Source organism: Ptychodera flava, chromosome 19 (assembly GCF_041260155.1).
Source record: "Ptychodera flava strain L36383 chromosome 19, AS_Pfla_20210202, whole genome shotgun sequence".
Classification (NCBI taxonomy): domain Eukaryota; kingdom Metazoa; phylum Hemichordata; class Enteropneusta; family Ptychoderidae; genus Ptychodera; species Ptychodera flava.
The window spans coordinates 13335467-13355413 of NC_091946.1; the positions used below are offsets into that span (position 1 = coordinate 13335467).

A 19947-nucleotide genomic window follows, 5' to 3' on the forward strand; every position below is an offset into this window, starting at 1 on the left:
ATCTAACATCTTATCTTAATGTTTTAATGTTCATGGCTTAGAACCATAGGGTTACTAGAAATCTAAGGCTGTAGATAGTGATACAAAAACTTACGGGCTCGTTTTCTGCATATGCGTAACCATACAAGGATAACGATTTCGCTTTGACACTGGCGATAAAGTCGATATACTCTTGATCGCTCGGTATGAGAGGCCCAAGGAACATTAAAGCCTAGATTAAAAGAGGGAGGCAAAAGAAAAGGTAGAAAACGTTAGCTTAGGATGTTTGTCAAGTATCTTTAGGTAAAGAGTAATATCATAGACAGTCTATGATATTACTCATGTTCTTTAGGTAAAGGCCGTTTTTACGGCAAGAGTGGCGGGAACCACCCGAGGAACAGGTACATGTACGTGGTACGTTGCCACGGAGTTAGAAAGGTACTTCATTGTCTATGGTTTCGTTCAGAACATGTAATACCGTGGTCATAAATTTTAACAGGTAATCGCGCGTTTAGAATAAAACTTGTCCTCGACAGGTCATTTGCCATGGATAATTTATGAATTGTTAAGGTAATATGCATCTCGAAAGTGAAAGACTTAAACTTTTGCTCTAATTTTCCTCAATGAACCTTTCGATAATTCTCCTAGCAAAGCAAGAATAAAAATCAGGGATCACCGTGCAAAATTTGGTACTAGAGAGACAAACCTAAGATTTCCCTATATTGAAATTAAAAATGGCCGTCATCCCTGTGTGAACCCTATGGGGAAAAATAAAATTTTCAATTTTCAAAAAAACTAGGCTGGTGGAAACTTTTCTTTCACCAAGAGCTTTAAAATGAACCCCCGCAAGTGGTATATCAGAAGAGAATAGATAAACTTTGAAAGCCCGAATTTCTTTTCCCGAGGCGCGTTATACCTTAAAATACACCTGTCAGTTATACAGTTGATAATTGAGAAGTGTAACCACTTAGCTAACTCGATATTCCCCGAAAACCGATCATTCTGAATAATTGGTGACTTACCTCGTATGCCTCTTTAGCGATTTGATTTTCAGTCTGGTTTGTGCTCTGGTTCCACTCAAAGTTGCCGAATGAGATCCTATCTTCGTAGTGATAAATGCACAGAAATGCGTAGTCTCCGTTCGTCAATCCTTGTTGATGGGCAATTATCATGAATTGTCTGATCTGCTGTCCAAAACCTCCCAGAACGATAACTGTAGAATAAAACATGTGTATTTTTTTCAAACGATAAGACATTTCTGACTTTGTTTATGTCAATATCAACAGATGTGAACCTTTCAATTTCCCTTCATAAAGGGTCAAAACTATTCGAGTCAGCGCGGGCATTTGCCAAATAAAGTGAATATCCAAATATATGCTATTTTGTAAATGTCTGGGCTGCAGTGTTGATTTAATTTCCATTGGAGTTTTCGCCATCACTGACAATTCGTCCTATGTGAAATATACTACATGTCTGCTGCGCATGTGCTGACTTAGTTGCTTTTTTTCTAAGCGAGACCTTGCATTTATTGCTAAGCCTATATAAAGTTGAAAAATAACAAAACAAAGACAACATCAAATAAACAGTGTTGCTTGTCTTGGTTTTAATGTGCATCAGAAATATATGTATTTTGGTGTGGTTTATAAAAATTTATAGGAAAAGTATTGAGTTGAATTTTAAAAAATGAGTTATATAGGGAAATGGTCAGATTTGCCCCAAGTCTGTGAGCATATAAATATCAAAAGGGAGTAAATTGAAAGAATAAACGTATATAAAGCAGACCTGGGGCGTTGATTGTGAGGTGATTGCCAGCTTGAAGCAATATAATATATATATATATATATATATATATATATATATATATATATATATATATATATATATATATATATATATATATATAACCTCCCAGGTTTTATATATATATATATATATATATATATATATATATATATATATATATATATATACATACATACATACATACATACATACATAATATATATATATATATATATATATATATATATATATATATATATATATATATATATACATACATATATAGGCCTATATGCAGACTGTCGCATACATCGTCGGATGAGCGCGACGGACAACCAGTAACTGTTGCGATCCTGGAGATCAGCCAAGCGACCAGAAGCCAGTCTAAGAAATAATCCGAGACTATAATGAATTATTACGGGCCAAAGTTTAACTGGACTAAATGTATTCGGGTAATGACTGCTAACTCTGTTTACCTATTACCGTTCGAGGTACGAGGGCAACCTACGTATTTAACCCATTTGTTCACGTGCAAGACAACACGATTCTGTCTGACTACTGCAAAGAATATATTTAATTCTGCATGTTAACGTGCGAGAATATTCTATTAGCTGCTTTCTGTAAATGATCACAGCATCTTGAAACATTAACTACGACACTGATAAAATCAGACCGTAGGACTGTTTGGGTGTTCAGAACAATGCAAATCACTCGATTTCCTGGCTCATTTTTTCCTCCGTCTTCAGCATTTCAAAACAATTTAACTCCTCTCTTTCTTTTCACATTTTGTTTGGAGAGTCATTTTAATTTTACTTATCATGATTTCAATCACTTTTCCGAATCCCAGTCTTTCAACTCCTGCCATTAAAGAATGAGGATAGGTAATGCAAAAATGATCTTTTTTCGACATATACGCTAGTTTCCAATAACATATCGAATTTCATTGATTGGTATCAAAATCTTTTTCTTAAATTAATGTTTATCATTCTTACCAAATTTGAGGTTTTCTATCCCAAACATGTACCCTTCATCCTTCGAGTAAGCGATTACTACCATACTAAGCTTTAGATTCTCTTCTTTTACAAAATATAGAGGCTTTTATTTCATCTTTGATAAGAAGTATTGCTTTAAATGAGTATACCGGTTAAGTTCAACTCTACCTTATATTAGTCAGACTCTTAAGATATCCCCCAGATACTCCCGTGATGTAAGTAATAGAGTCACGTCATTGTTTTATTGAACGTGATTGTTTGCAAGTTTAAGGTAGAACGCGTCCCGGGAACAGATATTCAGACACTGAAACTTTTTTCGATTCTTTTCTTATCTAATAATTGTGGGGCTCATTTTGAAACCCTTTGCGAACCAAAAATTTTCACCGTCTTACTTTTTCCAAAATCGAAATTTTGTTATTTTTTCCATAGAGTTAACACAGGGATGGCGGCCATTTTGAATTTTCAAATATCGGTAAATCTTTGGTAATTTGTTTCTCTAGTACCAAAATTTGCACTGTGACCCGCGATTTTTATTCTTGATTTTGAAAGTCAATGGTTGAAAGACTCCCTGAGGAAAATTTGAGCGAAAGCTTATTCTTTTACTTTCGAGGAGCATACTACCTTACGTTAAAAATGTCGAGAGATTTTTCTTTGTTTGACTTTATCCAATACATTGTCACCAAAATGTGAGCCTTCATGCCTGAAAAAGGAGGTTTTATTAGTCCCTCATAAACTAATATCTGGCTACCTAGTAGGTTTCGAGACTTCACAGTTCTATAATTTTCTAGAATGTTTGCGCTCACTTAATAAAATTTATCCATGGAGAAACTGAGATAATCCGCAAAGTGTAATTGTATAATCAATAATGACTGCAACCGTTTCGGATACCGACAAAGAGATAGTAATAAACGTTATGTCAGTCTTCGAGCCGGAAAAGGACGAAAGACAACCGACTTTGTCATCAACTGGACCAAATAATTTCAAACGGAATATTAATGAAAAATATTAATAAAAACTACTTTGGCATATCCTGCCTTTAATCATTTAGCCGAAGGATACACATTAATGGACGAGGAAATGTATCTGGCTCTCAATGGTCTGATTTTCTGATCAGTGAATAAAAAGTGAAATCTAATATTTTAAGACGAAGGAGGCGGCAATAACTTACCAACTTTTGCATTAATCGCAATAGCTTTTAATAGATGGCGTCCGTGTTCACGTCCCCTGTGAGCTTTAAGCGAATTCGTTCTCGCTCTCATGTGAACGAAAGATGTCATTTTTTAAAGCGACAACAAAGAAAGGACAATTTCGTAATACCATAAGCTGATTGGGACGCGAACATAGAGATATGGCTGGCACCATAATCAAAATAACAGAGATGAATCTATCCCTGCAACGATCAGAATCAAGCCACTTTATTCGATTCCGTCTTTTTTGCTTGCGATTTTACATGCTTCTACGTTGACTTTTTCAACATTGCCCACTTTGATCAAATTGTTGATAAATTAGCTTTCTTACTTTAATAATACACCAACACCTTTCCCCTGGGGTGCTCACGCACGGACGAGAACAATTTGCTCACGATTTAAAAGCATTGTGGCTAATTTTTTTCTAAAAATACGTCAATACTAGTTACACAAAAATTTGTCGCCCTTCGAAAGCTGCATTCACTGGATGAATTAATATTAATGTCCAATGGATTGAGAAAAATAACCCCAAGGGTTCAATTTCAATGTTCTTGTTTTGTGCGCCATCGACATATGATTAGCCAGTTTAACAGTTTTCAGATCACGTCTTGCCTTAACTCCTGAAATGGAACTTCATCACTTTGTAGTTATTTGGTCATTTGTTAGGTTGTTCATGTAAACGATCTTAAATTGTCGACGAACAGACAAATGGCGCGCATATCAATCATGTCATAAAACCGAGAAATAAACCTATACTTGCTCTCATAGTAAATTTCACAACCGTTTATATTCTCAGTATATCCTACATACTTCCAAGATGACCTGGCTCTAAATATAGAGTTGCGCTCCAGAAAAAATTGCGATAAACACAATTCAAAGGCATCTTCGAAACACCTTCAATCTCAGTAACAGCTCAACGATTAAATTAACCCAGTTTCTGTCTGTCAAGAATTTAGATCATAACCGACATGATTTCTGAATGGCAGTTTGAAGTTAATTTTATTTTAAAAATTGTGATCATTCATGCTGTTATGCGCCTTTAATAAAATTCTTTCTTTGCCGCCCACGGGCGTGTTAGTACTTTTTTATACAAAGCGATGAGAAACAAACACTATGTTTTACGTATTACAAATCAAAAATAGCTACATTCTTTAATCCAAACAAGAAATAAATCGGAAAATTTGTATGTATTTACGCTGCGTTTTAGTTCTGTGTTTGGGTTTTTACCTGACGGGAGGGTAGGCTTGAGGAAAATTCGAGGGAAAACAAATATTTTTATTAAAGGTGTCTTATTTCGTGGAACACATCATTGTACTTGAGAGACATTGCGACCTTTGACCTTATACGGGCACATCTCCTTCGGGTGCAAACACACGTATTCAGACCTTGAAAATACTGTAGAAGCTCGATAAAAATTCATCGAACAGGCATATGTTTCCTGGTGAAGAGTGCATCAATCAGCGTACAGTGAGCATGTGGGCCAGTCCCTCCACCAGGAGGGACTGTGATGTGGGCTATTATCTCCTATCATAAGCAATTGACCCAAACCTAAATCACTCAATCAATAACGAGCAACATTTAGCATCCAATTGTTTCCAACATGTGTATATAATATTTTAAAGGCCGCACGCAAACCATATTATTTATACTCTAAAGTGGGTGCTTTTTAAAGTCTATATTCAACTTTATTTTTGATTTGTTTCTCTCCAGGTACCCACTTGACTGAGTACTGTTCTTAAAGTGCATCTATCAATTATCGTATACATAGAGAATATACAGAACCAGAAGGTACAAAGAAAGTGAAAGATTGATGTGGCCACTCTTCACAACTGTCGCAATTGAAAAAGAAATCGTTTAAACCAGACCATATTCCAGCATCAGTCATCTCCTTGAAACACACAGCAAAGCAGCGAATGATTTAAAACTTGAGTTAATTTTCCCAATTATCTTTTCTGGTCGTCATCGTTTCTTTTAATCACTGACAGAATTTAAGAATAAGTGAAGTATTCCGTTTAACTTGATCGATGACTCTAAATTAGCAAAGTAACGAGAAGAGAAGAGAAATCCTATTAAAGGTAGAAAGCGCCTCGAAATTGAAAGACTCAATTTTTCGCTCAAAAGTCCGGTGAGGAAAATTGAAACCATTCCTCTTCGAAATTATGAACAGAAGTCAGGAGTCACCGAGAAAAATTTGATACAAGAGAAACAAGTTACACTTGAAATTCAAAATGGCCGCCTTACACTTGAAATTCAAAATGGCCGCCTTACACTTGAAATTCAAAATGGCCGCCTTACACTTGAAATTCAAAATGGCCGCCTTACACTTGAAATTCAAAATGGCCGCCATCTCTCTGTTAAAGAGCCAATAGCTTTCCATGATATTTTCGCTATTTTTTATTGTATGTCAACTGCAATTTTTATGTCGTTCTGCACAAAACATGTTTGCAGACTCACTATTTGGCTTGCAACACAGCATCTCTACGGGTAAAATGCACGGTTATTCCCCGGGGATTATTCTTTCTAGTTCGGACCAGAAATCACTGAGAAGCTGAATGCGATGCATCTCAACATGCTTTGGGGAGTAGAACAAAAAACAGAAGTTGACATTCAAAAACAAGAAAATTTTCATCAAAAGTTACAGCTACTGGTCATTTAATCCTAGAGGGAGAAATAAAATGTTCGATTTTCACAAAAATAAGTTGGTGAAAACTTTATTTACTACCAGAGCTTCGAAATCAGTCCATATAGTGGTAGACCAGAAAAAGGATTTAAAAGTTTTCGGATACGAATATCTGCATTCTACCTGAACCCTAATTGATTTTACAATCTACTTTTGAGTCGTGAATATTGATGGACAAAGTTCGCGTGTTACTCATGCTTGTGTATAAAATTAGTCACTCTAGGGGGTCTTTAATCTTGATTTTTATGATCAAACTCTTTCTCCACGTTCCACCAGATGCTCATATGCACTATTGTTGACACGAAATTATGTTTACAACACCGTATGGTTAATCAGAACCACTTTCATGATTGTCCACAAGTTACTCATCATACCTGAGTCGTCAATCATCAGTTTCCTGTGTAAAAGTCATCCTATTAATTGCTAGTGACTTGTCAGACTGGTATTGCGTTGGTATCGTGGAGACAGACTTCAATCCACACTGAACTCAAGTTTCCTGCAAACATCGCGTTGAGAAATTGCTCGAGATAATACGTGTAGCGTTTGATTATATTTTCATTCTTGTTCTTCTCTTCGAACTATGTTAAACCAAAATGTGTTACCCGTTCAAAAATCATGAATACAATATGATATGTTATTATTGACAAATGAATTCCAGTCCGGATTATAATTCAACAAGAACGCCAAACACTGAATACAAACACGCTGTGTTGAGAAGATTGACACTGCGACACTGGGATGTCGTGGGATACAGGACGAGAAATATTCTTCCACAAACAGGACAAAATAGTAGGAAAACATCACAAGAGAGCTCATAAACCTTTAGTGCAGCTTTGCTCTCTACAGTTTTTGTACTACTTAGAGTGTCAGAATTGATGAAAATATCTCCTTTGAAAAGAAGAAAGAGCTGTCTTAAAATGAAAACGAATAACTATTTTCCCACTTGCCTTAATATATTGCACAGTGCATGTTTACACTGGTTGGAGATGACACTATTGCACGTACACGATATAGGATCACGTGTTTGACTTTTACGAACCTCTCTCAAAAAGTCGTTTAGCCGACTGTCACGATTCCTCTTCACGCCGATTTTTACGAACAGGAAAGCTGACGTGAACATTTTGATATGAACTCAGTTAAAAAAAACTTTGTCATAGACTTTTTGAAAGTAATCCTTCATTTACCATGTGTAATTTTATATCCGTTTTGAAATGACACACAAGCCAACAACACTCCATTTAAAATGAATGTTTAAGATTAAGGGGCAGTTTTTTATCAGCTGTATCTCCGAGCAAAATGACTAACTATACACATCTTTAAAAGAAGAATAATGAAGAATAATTAAAAGTCATATAAACGGCTCGAAATTTGCTTACAGCTAAAATATGACACGCTGTCAGACTCCTCTGTCAACAGGAAATCTTTTCACTCTTTTTCAAAATCAATTTCAAATGGAAGTAAAATCCCCATTTTTTGGGCTTCATGTAACAAGGACGACAGATATTCACGGGCGAGTTCAATGATATTACGGCTTTCGAAAAAACTACAAAAGCTGCAAGGATTTCTCGACGAGCAATTGATGAATAAATATGTTTTAAAAAGCCAATGGGCCGAGGCATATCCCTGAACCTTGCTGTTCACAACTTTTAACTTGGCATGTCCTCGATATCTGCCTTCTTTACATCACATATGAACCAGCTCACCTACAAACTCCCCATCTTCTTCCTCTCATTTCTTTTCTCCGCCCTCTATGTCTGTCTGTCTGTCTGTCTCTGCCTGTCTCTGTCTCTCTCTGTGTCTATCTGTCTTCTGTATGTGTCTGTCTGTCTGTCTGTCTGTCTGTCTGTCTGTCTGTCTCTTCCTCTCCTTTATTTTCTCCGCCCTCTATGTCTGTCTTCTGTGTCTGTCTGTCTGTTTGTCTGTTTCTCTCTCTCTCTCTCTCTCTCTCTCTCTCTCTCTCTCTCTCCTCTCCCTCTCTCTCTCTCTCTCTCTCTCTCTCTCTCTCTCTCTCTCCTCCCTTTTCCAGACTAACACTTCAATAAGAATAAGCTGGAAGCACGCAATTCCCTTAGCTCTCGATGCATATCTCTCTGCCTCTCTCTCCGTCTCTCTTTGTCTAGGTCGGTTTGTCTGTCTGTCTGTCTGTCTGTCTCTCTCTCTCACACAGTAATATTTCAAATTTGACAACTAACTCCTCAGGTACATGGTACATCCGAAGTGACACGTTATTCATTTCAGTAATTGTTTCAATAAACCACGACTGTATGAGTCACATGACTGAGAAAGTAAGCCAATATAATGCAAGTCGTGACTATAGATAATTACTAAGATGTTTAATATCCTTTACATCGTCACGTCTATATAAACACAATAAGCTGACAGACTGTAATAAATCGATTCAGATTGCTATTAAATGGATATATGTAGTTAGGGAACGAGCACAATTAACGGCAGGGGGGAGCTGGAAGAGAAAATATGTGGTGCATATATTTTTTACAGGCCCCCCTCTAACACCAGCAAAAATTTTAGTGGCCCCCATCACCGGCAACAAAAGTTTTGTGGCCCCCCCCCCTCCCTAAAAAAAAAGATTACATAGGTACAAAGTTGTACACATATATATAATCCTTATAACTTTTAATATATGCTTTAGTGAAAACAACATTCTTGCATTCTTGAAATAAATAATAAACAAATAAATGTATAAATAATAAACAAATAAAATAACATATGTTCAAGCTTTACTACTTGTAACACCTACAGCTACTTTCAGTATCGTGTTGTGCTATTTTAATCTCAAAGAATGATGAAATTACCAAATACCTTATAAACAATCTACAAGTTCATTCAGTGCTGTTATAGTTGTTATAGTTGAAGCATTGACTTAGACATGAATTATTTTTAATGATAACTGTGTTCACTGCACATCTCCAAGTTAGTCTAACAAGCTCAATATTGTGCATTTCATCATACTCTGAGTAAAATAAGAACTTCAAGTGAAACACACAGAACACAAAATACTAAAATATAGCCAAATTATGTACAGCTACTGACCCTCAATACCTTTCCAAATGATGCATACTTCAAGGCAGGAGATCAAAATAGAACAAACTTTGAACAAAAAGAGCAACAATTGTCACTAAAGCAAATATAAACATGAATGGTCTGGAAGAGGTACACAGTATAAAAGCAGATACCAAGTACAAAGATGTTGGGGGAAAATGTAGAATATGACCATTGTGATTTCAATGCACTTTCCACAACCCAGTGTCTGCCTTTCTATGACTACCCAAGATATTCAATGTTACTCCACTGTAATGACAGTCTGCCATTGGAATAGTCCTTCATGGGCTAACTATAAAAGACCCATTAATGCCATTTTTTCTCCTCTTTTTCAGTATTTTTTTCCTGTGTGTCCACTACGTATTCTAGTTCTTCCTATAGCATGATGAAATAACCAGTTTCAACCTAGCCTCTGTATCATTATCAACCATTATTATTGTTGACAAATGAAGTCAATTTTCAATAATAATATTGCTCATTTTACACATAACAACTGCATTGTGAGGTTTAAGACTTGGTATTTCATCATGCTACAAGAAGTTTAACAAGGAACTCCAGCTTCAACAAGGAAGAAAAATGCTGAAAAATATTCTCTGTCTGTCATGGTGTAAAAATTTTGGTGGCCCACCCCTTACCTTCCCTGGAATTTTCATGGCCCACCCCAATAACACTCATTTTTTTTCGTGGCCCCTCCCATTTTCTCTTCCGGCCCCCCTGCCGTTAATTGTGCTCGATCCCTTATTATTTGCTATGTCAATCGAAACTGTTCCATATCTAAACAAAGTGGACTGCGTGGCAAAATCCTTTAATGCCGCGTTTGTGATTTTAGGTTTTAGGAAAATCTAATCTCGTTTTCACGTCTGTTGCATTATTCAGAATAACATCGTCCTTGTTTAATCGCCTACCTTCAACAGTTGGTCGGATATTAATACACCCACATTTTGCTCAGAATATATGGACGGTCCCTCTTTCATCGTTGTTTTTCGAGCCAACGCGACACTTGTGACCGTACGAAATACGAAGGCGTAGAATCATGGGTGCGAGGGAAGCTTGAGAAGGCATATTCCTGACAAGCTTGACAGCGCATTGTTTCAACCGATTTAAAATTCAACGGAAAACCACAGTTTCCAATGTGTGACTTAGATAGGTACAGACACAGAACAAAAGGTACATAACGTCAAGAAATATGCCCCTCTAAGCGCTTTGAATACACAGGGTCATTAAAACACGTGCGCGGCATGTTACTTGACCAATATACAATATTTGAGATTTTGAAGCAGGCCACTGAGTCCTGTCTGTTTGTCTATTCGTGGACGTAATAGTTCGTCCATGGTCGGTCTGTTTTACGATCCCTCCTGGGAGAGACCGTTGATTCTCATCTCTTTGTTGTCCCTATTAGTATCCCAAAATAAACTCGTCCACTTCTATTGATTTACCGCATTAATCTCCTCAATTAGTTGCTCCGACGGATTACCTCCGTTGAGCGCTTTGACCAGACAGTTCTTTCACAGATCATTAACTTTAGAGTCATAATCCTCTCTGATTGTAATTGCCATCGTAGGATAGTCAATTAACTGAAATCATTGACTGTTTTCTTCAAACCACTGGATAGCGGTTGTAAAGGGTTAGATATTATAATAAATAATAAAAAAGGCTTCACACTTACCTGCATCGCAAATTCTAATAATTTGTATATATTCATGATGTTGTTATAAAAGAATTGAGCGTTTCCGTTGTATACGACGACAAAACAATCACTATTTATGTAAACATGCTAGACAATAATCTAATCTCTCTTAGGATAAATACATAATAACCAATGCACATTTTTCATTATATTGTTTTGATCTTCATGGCTGATGAAAAAGTTTCAATTTCTTGGAATTGTGGTATGTATGACGTCTAACTCAGAACTGACAGGATCAGCTCCCTGACGAAGACCCCACATGTTGAACTAGTCTAGAGAGCCTCTATCAGTTTTTCAAAAGTCTCGAATGTACAGACTCCTCGTCAGGGGCAGATGCGCGTAGGCTGAAATTTATCCAGGTAGTGTTGATAAGCTTGCGTTGTCTAGTTTTAATGCTCTAAATAAGAAAGGATGTCTTCAGTCACATTTGATGAAAAAAGTTTATCTAGCAGGAATACTCTGCTTGGAGCACTAGCTCTTCAACAGAGTGACACTCGAGACAGATTTGTTGGGTCGGCTTTGACGGCGGCGCGCTATAATCATGAGGCTCTTGCATCAACAACAAGATCGAGAGTACGGGGCACTCACCTATGCTAGTACGCGCCTGGACATTAAATGTCAAACCTCCCTGTGAGAACTTTAAACCTTTCCCTCGAGAAATCAAAAATGAAAACCAGTGGTCACCGTGCAAAATTGGGTTCTAGAGAAACAACAACAGACGCAGTTGCCCATGTGATATACGTTCCTCTCACTGAACACACCAAGGGCTAGCTGCAGTAATTGTAGCCCTTCTGTGCTGGGCCGTGCGGCTTTGGCTTCTGTCGTGCGGCCTGCGCGATGCCCAACCAAGCGCGCAAGTCGCACGGCCCACCATACCAATGATACAATTATTGCAGCTTACCAAGGGCCTGTTACAACAACCGCCAATCATTCATGTAGAAACCGGATCGTGACTACACTAAAGCAAGTAGCTCACGAATCGTTAAACAATTTTCGAAAGTTTTGATTGCTAAACTAACTGTGTTGCTTGCGAAATTATAATTAATCGTATAAGGTTAATAGTTCATCTTATGTGCAAATTAGTCGATGCCACATATAAAACAAACTACATCACGGTATGTAAGTCCGCCAGTTGATACGATGTTGACTTTTCTCCACACATTTTAAACTGAATTGTAGGAAGTTTTGGAGGGGAGGGGGAGCTAAGGCAGGTAATTAATATTCATGAGCTGCTGTCTTTGAGACAATAGAGATAGTTTTAAGGGGCTGAATAGGCACAATATCAAGGTTCGAGTGCATAAAATGTTCGACATCTAATATTTGCGCTATTACATTCTATGGAGCGCTTTAGTGCCAATGAGTCCCTGTAAAATCAACAGTGCTTAGAGTGAATAAACGTCAGTGCGCGTGCGTAGAGTCGGCATTCCGTGTATTTGCAAAAACTACTGTCTGTCCAACCAAGGGCACTGATTTAAGTAAATACTGTCTAAGTCACACCTGCGGGCATCGATCGAAAATGTTATTCATCACCCTGAGCGCCGCTGATTTTTGTTTTTACCACAGCAACACAAATCTTCTGCCTGCATTAACTGGACCTCATAAACAGTAGGATGACAACAGGTGTGTTTACTTTGAAAACATCACGTACGCCATCCTACGTGTTTTTGATGTGACGTAATGCATATTCTGACGTCTTGAAAATTCCAGAGAGCAAAAGTGAAATAAGAGATGACGTTTGTTATCACTTTCCCCGTGTCAAGAGTCTCATACACAGTCAGTTGTCATCAATAATACTGTCATAATCTTCCAAATTGGCGCACAGAATAGTAATATTTCACGCTCACAATACATTAGCGTTCTGGGACGCGAGTGATCAAGCTGACGTTTCTTTGTTTGGACTCTAACAATGCTGGCGCCACGAAATACCAGCACAGTATCGACGACATGATCTCACTCATTTACACATTTACAAGAATTACTTATTTTTCTCATGGAGGTATTCTGCGTACTACCCCCATGTTCTATTGTGTTTCAACCAATCGTAATATTGAGCCGTTGTTATCATTTTAATTTATTCATAGCGTGGGTTTGAAACAAAAGAATTGTAGCAAGCCACGCACGGGCAAGTGATAATTTCTACTGTTGTAATCTTTTCTAATGTCGGTAAATCAAAGCATTTTCTTATTATATTCTTTATGGCGTCGGCATCCGACATAGCCAAGATACTGTATAAATAGACACAATAACTCAGAGAACAAGGAGAACTGGAGGACCGATAACCACGGTCACTCTCCTGTGGAGTGACCGAGACAGGACATTCACTCAGAAAGAGGAGAACAAGGACCGATAACCACGGTCACTCTCTTGTGGAGTGACCGAGACAGGACATTCACTCAGAAACTAGAACTTTGACCGAAACTAGGAACTGGGACTCAGACAGACTCATGTATCAGCGGCTGGGCCGAGAGGCCTAGTCATGATTCCGTATTCAATAAATAAGTTCCAGTTATACATCAGCACTCGTCGTCAATTCCAGCTTCTTTCCCTATATGTTACGACAATACGGTCAACAGCCTGAGGCTTTGGCAGATCGTGAACTTGAACGCAACAAAATTAACAGGCAAGCTAATTACAGTGACTGCTGACTTTTTGGCGGTTTGTCAATATTCGATTGTTACGTGAATTTGGTAAAATAGGTCTTTTCTGTCACTTAATAGAAGTATATTGACACACGCTGGCGCACTTCGCCTTTAAACCAAGTCACGGTGAAGACGCCTGGTATTCTCTTTTGAACAAGTGATTTCAAGTTCGGACACGAATTCAGTTTTGACGAGATACTTACATTGTGTACAACTGCACTTGTATATCGTACGCATGCAGAGTTCAGTTTATTCTCCATGACATCAAAAAGTTATTCGGATAATGAATAACACAAGAATTATTCATTTCAATTTCTCGGTCAATATCCGCATTAAAGGTAAAACGTCCCTCGGGACAAATATTCGGACTCTCAAACTTTTACAATATAATACTGTATTGGTCACCCACTTGCGGGGGCTCATTTTCTTGCTCATTGAGTAAACAGAGTATTTGTTGTGAAAATTGAAATGTTTTTCGACATAGAGTTAACATGGGGCTTGACACTACATGTATTTTGAATTTTTGTGTCGGTAAATATTGAGCGATGTGTTTCAAGTTCTCTGGCACCAAAATCGTTGGTGGCCCTATATTTTCATTCTTGATTACCAAAGGGTATTGCTTTAAGCGTCCTCGATGAAAGTCTGAGCAACTGTAGTATAGGTCTTTTAATTTCGATGTGCGAACTACTCTAAGCTTCTAGATACACCTAAAATTAGCGACTAGGCCTGTTGAGGCCTCCTGGTGTCCGCAGTAGACAAGTATGCACACCTGATTTTCCTCAGTGGACAACCAGTACGCACTCACCAGTCATAAGTCTTGCACGGATGGCTAACTTGAATAGAGAAGACTACATCAATTTGTGAGCAAGTCAGGCGTGACAAGTTTGCTTTTAAAGTTAGATAAACAGTGACTGAACAATAGAGCACGACTTTTATCGTGTTAATAAAAATATTCACAGCGACCTATAGGGTCAACAACGGCAATAAAACCGTGTATTTCATATAACATCGATCCTAAAAAGAGGGAGGGGGCGGGCTGATGATGAATGGGGAAGTTCTAACTCTAACAATATAGATACTTGAAAAGCTGAAAGTCAAGCATTAGTTTTGACCATACGAACAAAATAGCTTAGGGTTGGACCATTTGATATTGGGGGAGAGTGACTTATTTTTTTAACTGTGTGAATTCTGGCATCTTTATTCACTTCCACTCTCAGAGTAATCTTTTTTCGCGTGCGAATACGCGCGCTGAAATGCCATTGACTGGTCTTTTTGTAGAGATAATTTTCGTCCGATGAGGTGACATAACTGAATAAGGAAAGAAATGTAAAGCAGCACATGGTTTACATGGAAGTATAGGCAAACAGCACCTGCGTCAGGAAGCGGGAAAATTGGAAGGAAAATAGAAGTATCCATTACTGCAGCAAAATTACTGAGATAAATCAGAAATCATTGAGGGGTTAATTTGTTCTCGGTGGTCGTGTGGCACAAACCGACCAAGGATTTGAAAGACTTCAAATGCACATGCAGAGGTGGTGGAATACTGAAATGACACAATTAATCCATTTACTTTGGGGGTGGTTAGGTGGGGGTGTCCCCCTCCTGATACAGAAACTTTTGAATTTTATAAATTAAAATGGGGTTATTTGGTGGCCATTTGAGTGCTTTAAACAATATTTCATGAAGACTCAAAGTTTTTTACTCCATATTTTACTTCATACTTTTTTATTTTTTCTGCCATTCTTGGCTGGATTTTTTTCAAAGGCATCCTCTCGGAATCTTTTTTAATCTTCCAAGCCCCCCAAGATATCAAATGATCCGACCCTTAGGATCGGGAGTATAAAATGGGGTTAGTCGGGATGACGGAACACAATCGTTTTCTCCTCTAGCAGCTAACGATAGCTAATGTAATGCCGAATCGGATTTGGGCATAGAGACAATGTTATCTTTACAATCAGATAGGAATTCACATAAATAGAAATTTACAGTCTGACAGAATAGCTGAATAGTTTTATCTACTTCTCGTAGATATCAAAAGATATTGTCATTTCCTAATCCGTTGAACATGCAAGCGAACGTGTATTCAGAACTTTTCTAGATCACTTGATTAGAAAGATCCAAACCAAAATGATCGCTTTCTCAAGTATTGGTAATCGATAAAAATACAAGCGACAACCTAGTGGAGCGACTTTGCATGCCTCTTTCACAAGTGGGCACTTAAAGTTTTTTTTTTATTTGTTATGTGCACGACCGGGCTGTTGCACGACGCGATTGATGAGAAAATAAGCGAACTCGGAAGGAACATGCAAGACTGCATTCGAGCAAAGTTAGTAGTTTTTCTACCGTTTGCGATTCGTGCGATATTATTTATCTTTGTCTTCAAGTACTGTCATAAGTCAACTTCCGATATAGTTCAGCATGTTTACTCTTGTCTCATGGCGCCGCAAATACGGTTGGGCAGAAATGGTTGTCACAAATACATCGTAAATACCACGTAACCTTTCGACATATGCCTTTCGATATATCGACAAGCAGAAATCTGACTGCCATATGGTACGCTGTGTTTTACTCCTCTGTCAACAAGGAGGCAGGCAGACAGACAGACAGACAGACAGACAGACGGACAGACAGACATGAAGGCGCACAGAAAGGTTCAAGATAACTTAAGATCCACACGGACGAATTCTACAAACACTGCACGCAAGGCGAAGATTGTTCCATTTCCAAACAAAGACAAACATTCACATAACATGTACTGACAAGAACGCATTTTAAGAAACACTCAATTAACTTTACAATTGTACTTTTGTGGACATTCAGACCTCCTATTCACTGACACAGATGAAAACCCGACTGCGCATTTTAGCTAGGATAGGTGGATAGAAAAGAGCCCTGACAGATTTACAAATAGCTTATCGGGAAATTGGGGCAAAAAGATTAAAGGTTGTGACTTAAGCGACACTCTACCCTAGCAAAGAAAAAACGCGAACATACAGAAACTACGCTTTCTTGGTCAATGACATGCGCCGGGTGACTTCTGAAACGCGAAATCTGTCAACAGGCAGATGGCGTCATCGCAGAAACCTGTTCGAGTCACACGAAAGAGAGGTACGAAAAAGTCATGGCATGGCATTGTCCCCTGTTGACCCCGGGCTACATCGTTTCCAGGCAAAGCCACTCGGTGAGGCTAGACTAGTCAGTGTAACGAACCTGTTTACATCCGCCGATATATTTGTATTATGATACACGCACCCTACGTCATTGTAGGTTTACAAGGAATTCGATGCTGCTAGAATCATTTAATTAACCTGGGCGTGTTTGTTCTGCGTTTGATGGCGCGCAATCAAATCACGGAAGTTGGGAAAGTGGAAATTCCAGGCACCGTTACTCACCAATATTACGCAATGTAGCCAAAACCGGTTATTTGTAGTCAAGCTGTTGACGGGTAGAGTTTCGATCTAATGTTTGGCTAGCGTTGAAAACGTGTTCTGTGAAGTGTATCTAGATTTTGTTTGCGGTCAATTATGATTTTAAGTAATCTTTACAGACATAGGCCACCATTCAAACCCGCGAAAGTCTACAACGCATGCCCACTTTGAGTCAGAATTAAATTACGCAAAATTTGAAGAGTACTAAATATACGAAATTCAACTGAAAGTGTTGTTCTTTTGTTCACGTCATGTCTCCGTGATGTAAACGTGAAACAAGCGCTTGTGCGATTTTTTCGGACGTCAATGCGGGTGTGTGCGCGGTAATTTTAATCGCACAGGTGGCGCGATCAAGTGCATACCTGTGTCGTCAATTAACAGCGCAGTAACGACCTATAATGAAGTGATTCATAAGTTGTTAAAATAGCGGTGCGATCTTTCAGTAAATTATTTGTACCTAGGTGTGCTGCGCTTTTCTTATTTGTTGTACTCGTTTGTTCTTACGTGATTGCAACTTACTTCTTGAAACTTTTGCGGCATCCTGAAGAAGCGTCGCCATGTCCTCGTTCGCCAGACTTCCCTGGTGGTACGACGCTATGGTAATGTTGGCCTCCTGCAAGGCCAGCTGTATGCCGTGCATTGGCACACTCCACACGAGGTATTCATCTGTGATCAAACTGACCCGCTGCCAATCGAAATGTTCACACACCGCCCTGACCAAACCGCCGAACTTGACCTGTATTCCCGTTGTCCGAACCAAAGTAGTGAAATCCGTTTTGTCCAGCATTTCGTTGTCGGTGCAGAGCGCGCTGAAGGTCGGTAGATTGTAGAAGGCCGCCAGTCTAGCGGTGTGTCGACAGACATTTGAACACATGGGACCGATGAAGGCACTGTAGTTTTGCACGGCCATCGCCTTCACAGCTTTTCCCAAGCCAATGGTGGCACTGCAGTACGTGTCCATCAAGTCATATGTGAGATTGTGGCCTGGCAGAAGAGACTCATCACTGTTAACAGCGTCTATGGCAATGACGGCACCAGCGCCGACGCGAGCAATGTTGAACGGCAGGACGCCGGGGGAGGGTATCATCACCAACAGACGGAATTCGTCTGCCTGGCTTCGTAAAATATTCAAAAGTACGACTACCCATAGGACGGCGGAGAGGAATCGTACGGTCGCCATGAGGCGGCGATACGGTCGTGCGCCGAGAGATTAGAATGAGAAGCGAACGAGAGTGTGAGACACTCATAAAACGATAACACGCACCGCACGGCACTTCTTCCGTCAATGATCCGACTATCCACACACGCAGCGTTTTTGAAAGCTTTCAGACTGTTCTATTTGCCCGTATGGGTGTAAACAAAGCTCCAGTCCCGCACATAGCCTAGCGTAGCGGAAATAAATTGCCTGTCCTGTGCGAATACATGATATATTGCACGTTTATCGCTTTAAACGCATGTAATGTACGGTGTCTACACGCCTGACATCCCATATGTCAGTGTTTTGATTTCAGTCAATGAGTTAATGTTTTGCCTGTATTGGAAGTTGGAAAGCGCTGTCATTGAGGTATTAAAATCAGCAAGGGTGCTCCAACCTAATACTTAGCGACTACGAGATTCTTCTGGAAGTTATCACAGAAGATTGTTGTTATGTTTTTTTTTCTCATGTTTATTTCGTTTTTCCAGTCGGTTTGGTCAATTTCTGCCCGTCGCTGATATTGCACGCATGTGAAGCTAGTGGGTGCAGAAGCCCTCCTTGCCCAGCCTACCAGAAGGGGCAGCCAACCAGCCCTATCTCAAGAATTTTCAAGGCGTTTTCAGTGGTTTTACGTATAGGTGTAAACGCAGCATTTAAACGAATTGGGAGGGGGAGAATTGGCGGGGAAAGTAAAAGCTATTCGCACCTGCCCTCCCACGACGATTTTAACAAGCTTCCACTCCCACCAAATATTGTTCCCCTTTTCCCTTCCCATAACAAAAGCTCCTAACTGCCTCTCATTTACATATGTTTAATCCTTCCCACTAAAGTGTGCTATCTTGCTGGTTCGTATTGGCTTAGTTCTACTTTGGACTGAAAAAATCTCGTTGACAATAATTCGATGATGATAATTTGCCCGATGTTCGTTTTTTTTAAGTCACCCACTGTGAAATGGACACTGACTCAAAAGAGTTGTCCTCTTCTCCCCTCCGAAGATATAAAACAGCTGCTCTCTTCCCCGTCCACTGAGACAATAAAATATCTGCCCTCCCACCACAAAACACCTTGCACGGACCTTGTCATTCTCGCCAGCCAGAGTTTTATTGCCGCTCCACTAACCTACTAACGTAGGTAGCTGTAGCCGTAAAGAGGCCAGTTACGACAACACTAGTGGGGGGTTGTAGAGCTCTTATCATAATAAGTAACGCTCGAAACCGTCAAGAGAAAAAGCGATATGACTCGGAGGGAAATAGCATCTACTTCCATCTCGCCCCCAGGCCCCACGCAACCCCACCTTCTCTCAACCGGCCTTCATTTG

General features: G+C 39.1%; 1 protein-coding gene across 1 annotated transcript in view; it reads right to left on the reverse strand.

The window, feature by feature from the left end:
• LOC139118632 (atrial natriuretic peptide receptor 1-like) overlaps positions 1-18780 on the reverse strand; it is a 39110-nt gene extending 20330 nt beyond the window's left edge. Inside the window, exons 1-3 of the mRNA XM_070682049.1 lie at positions 17954-18780; positions 1002-1192; positions 95-211 (exon numbers count right to left, since the gene is read on the reverse strand). Of these exons, the coding sequence (XP_070538150.1) occupies positions 95-211; positions 1002-1192; positions 17954-18614 (969 nt within the window). The 5' untranslated portion in view covers positions 18615-18780. The remainder of the gene's footprint in view (positions 1-94; positions 212-1001; positions 1193-17953) is intronic.
• Between the last annotated feature and the right edge of the window lie 1167 nt (positions 18781-19947).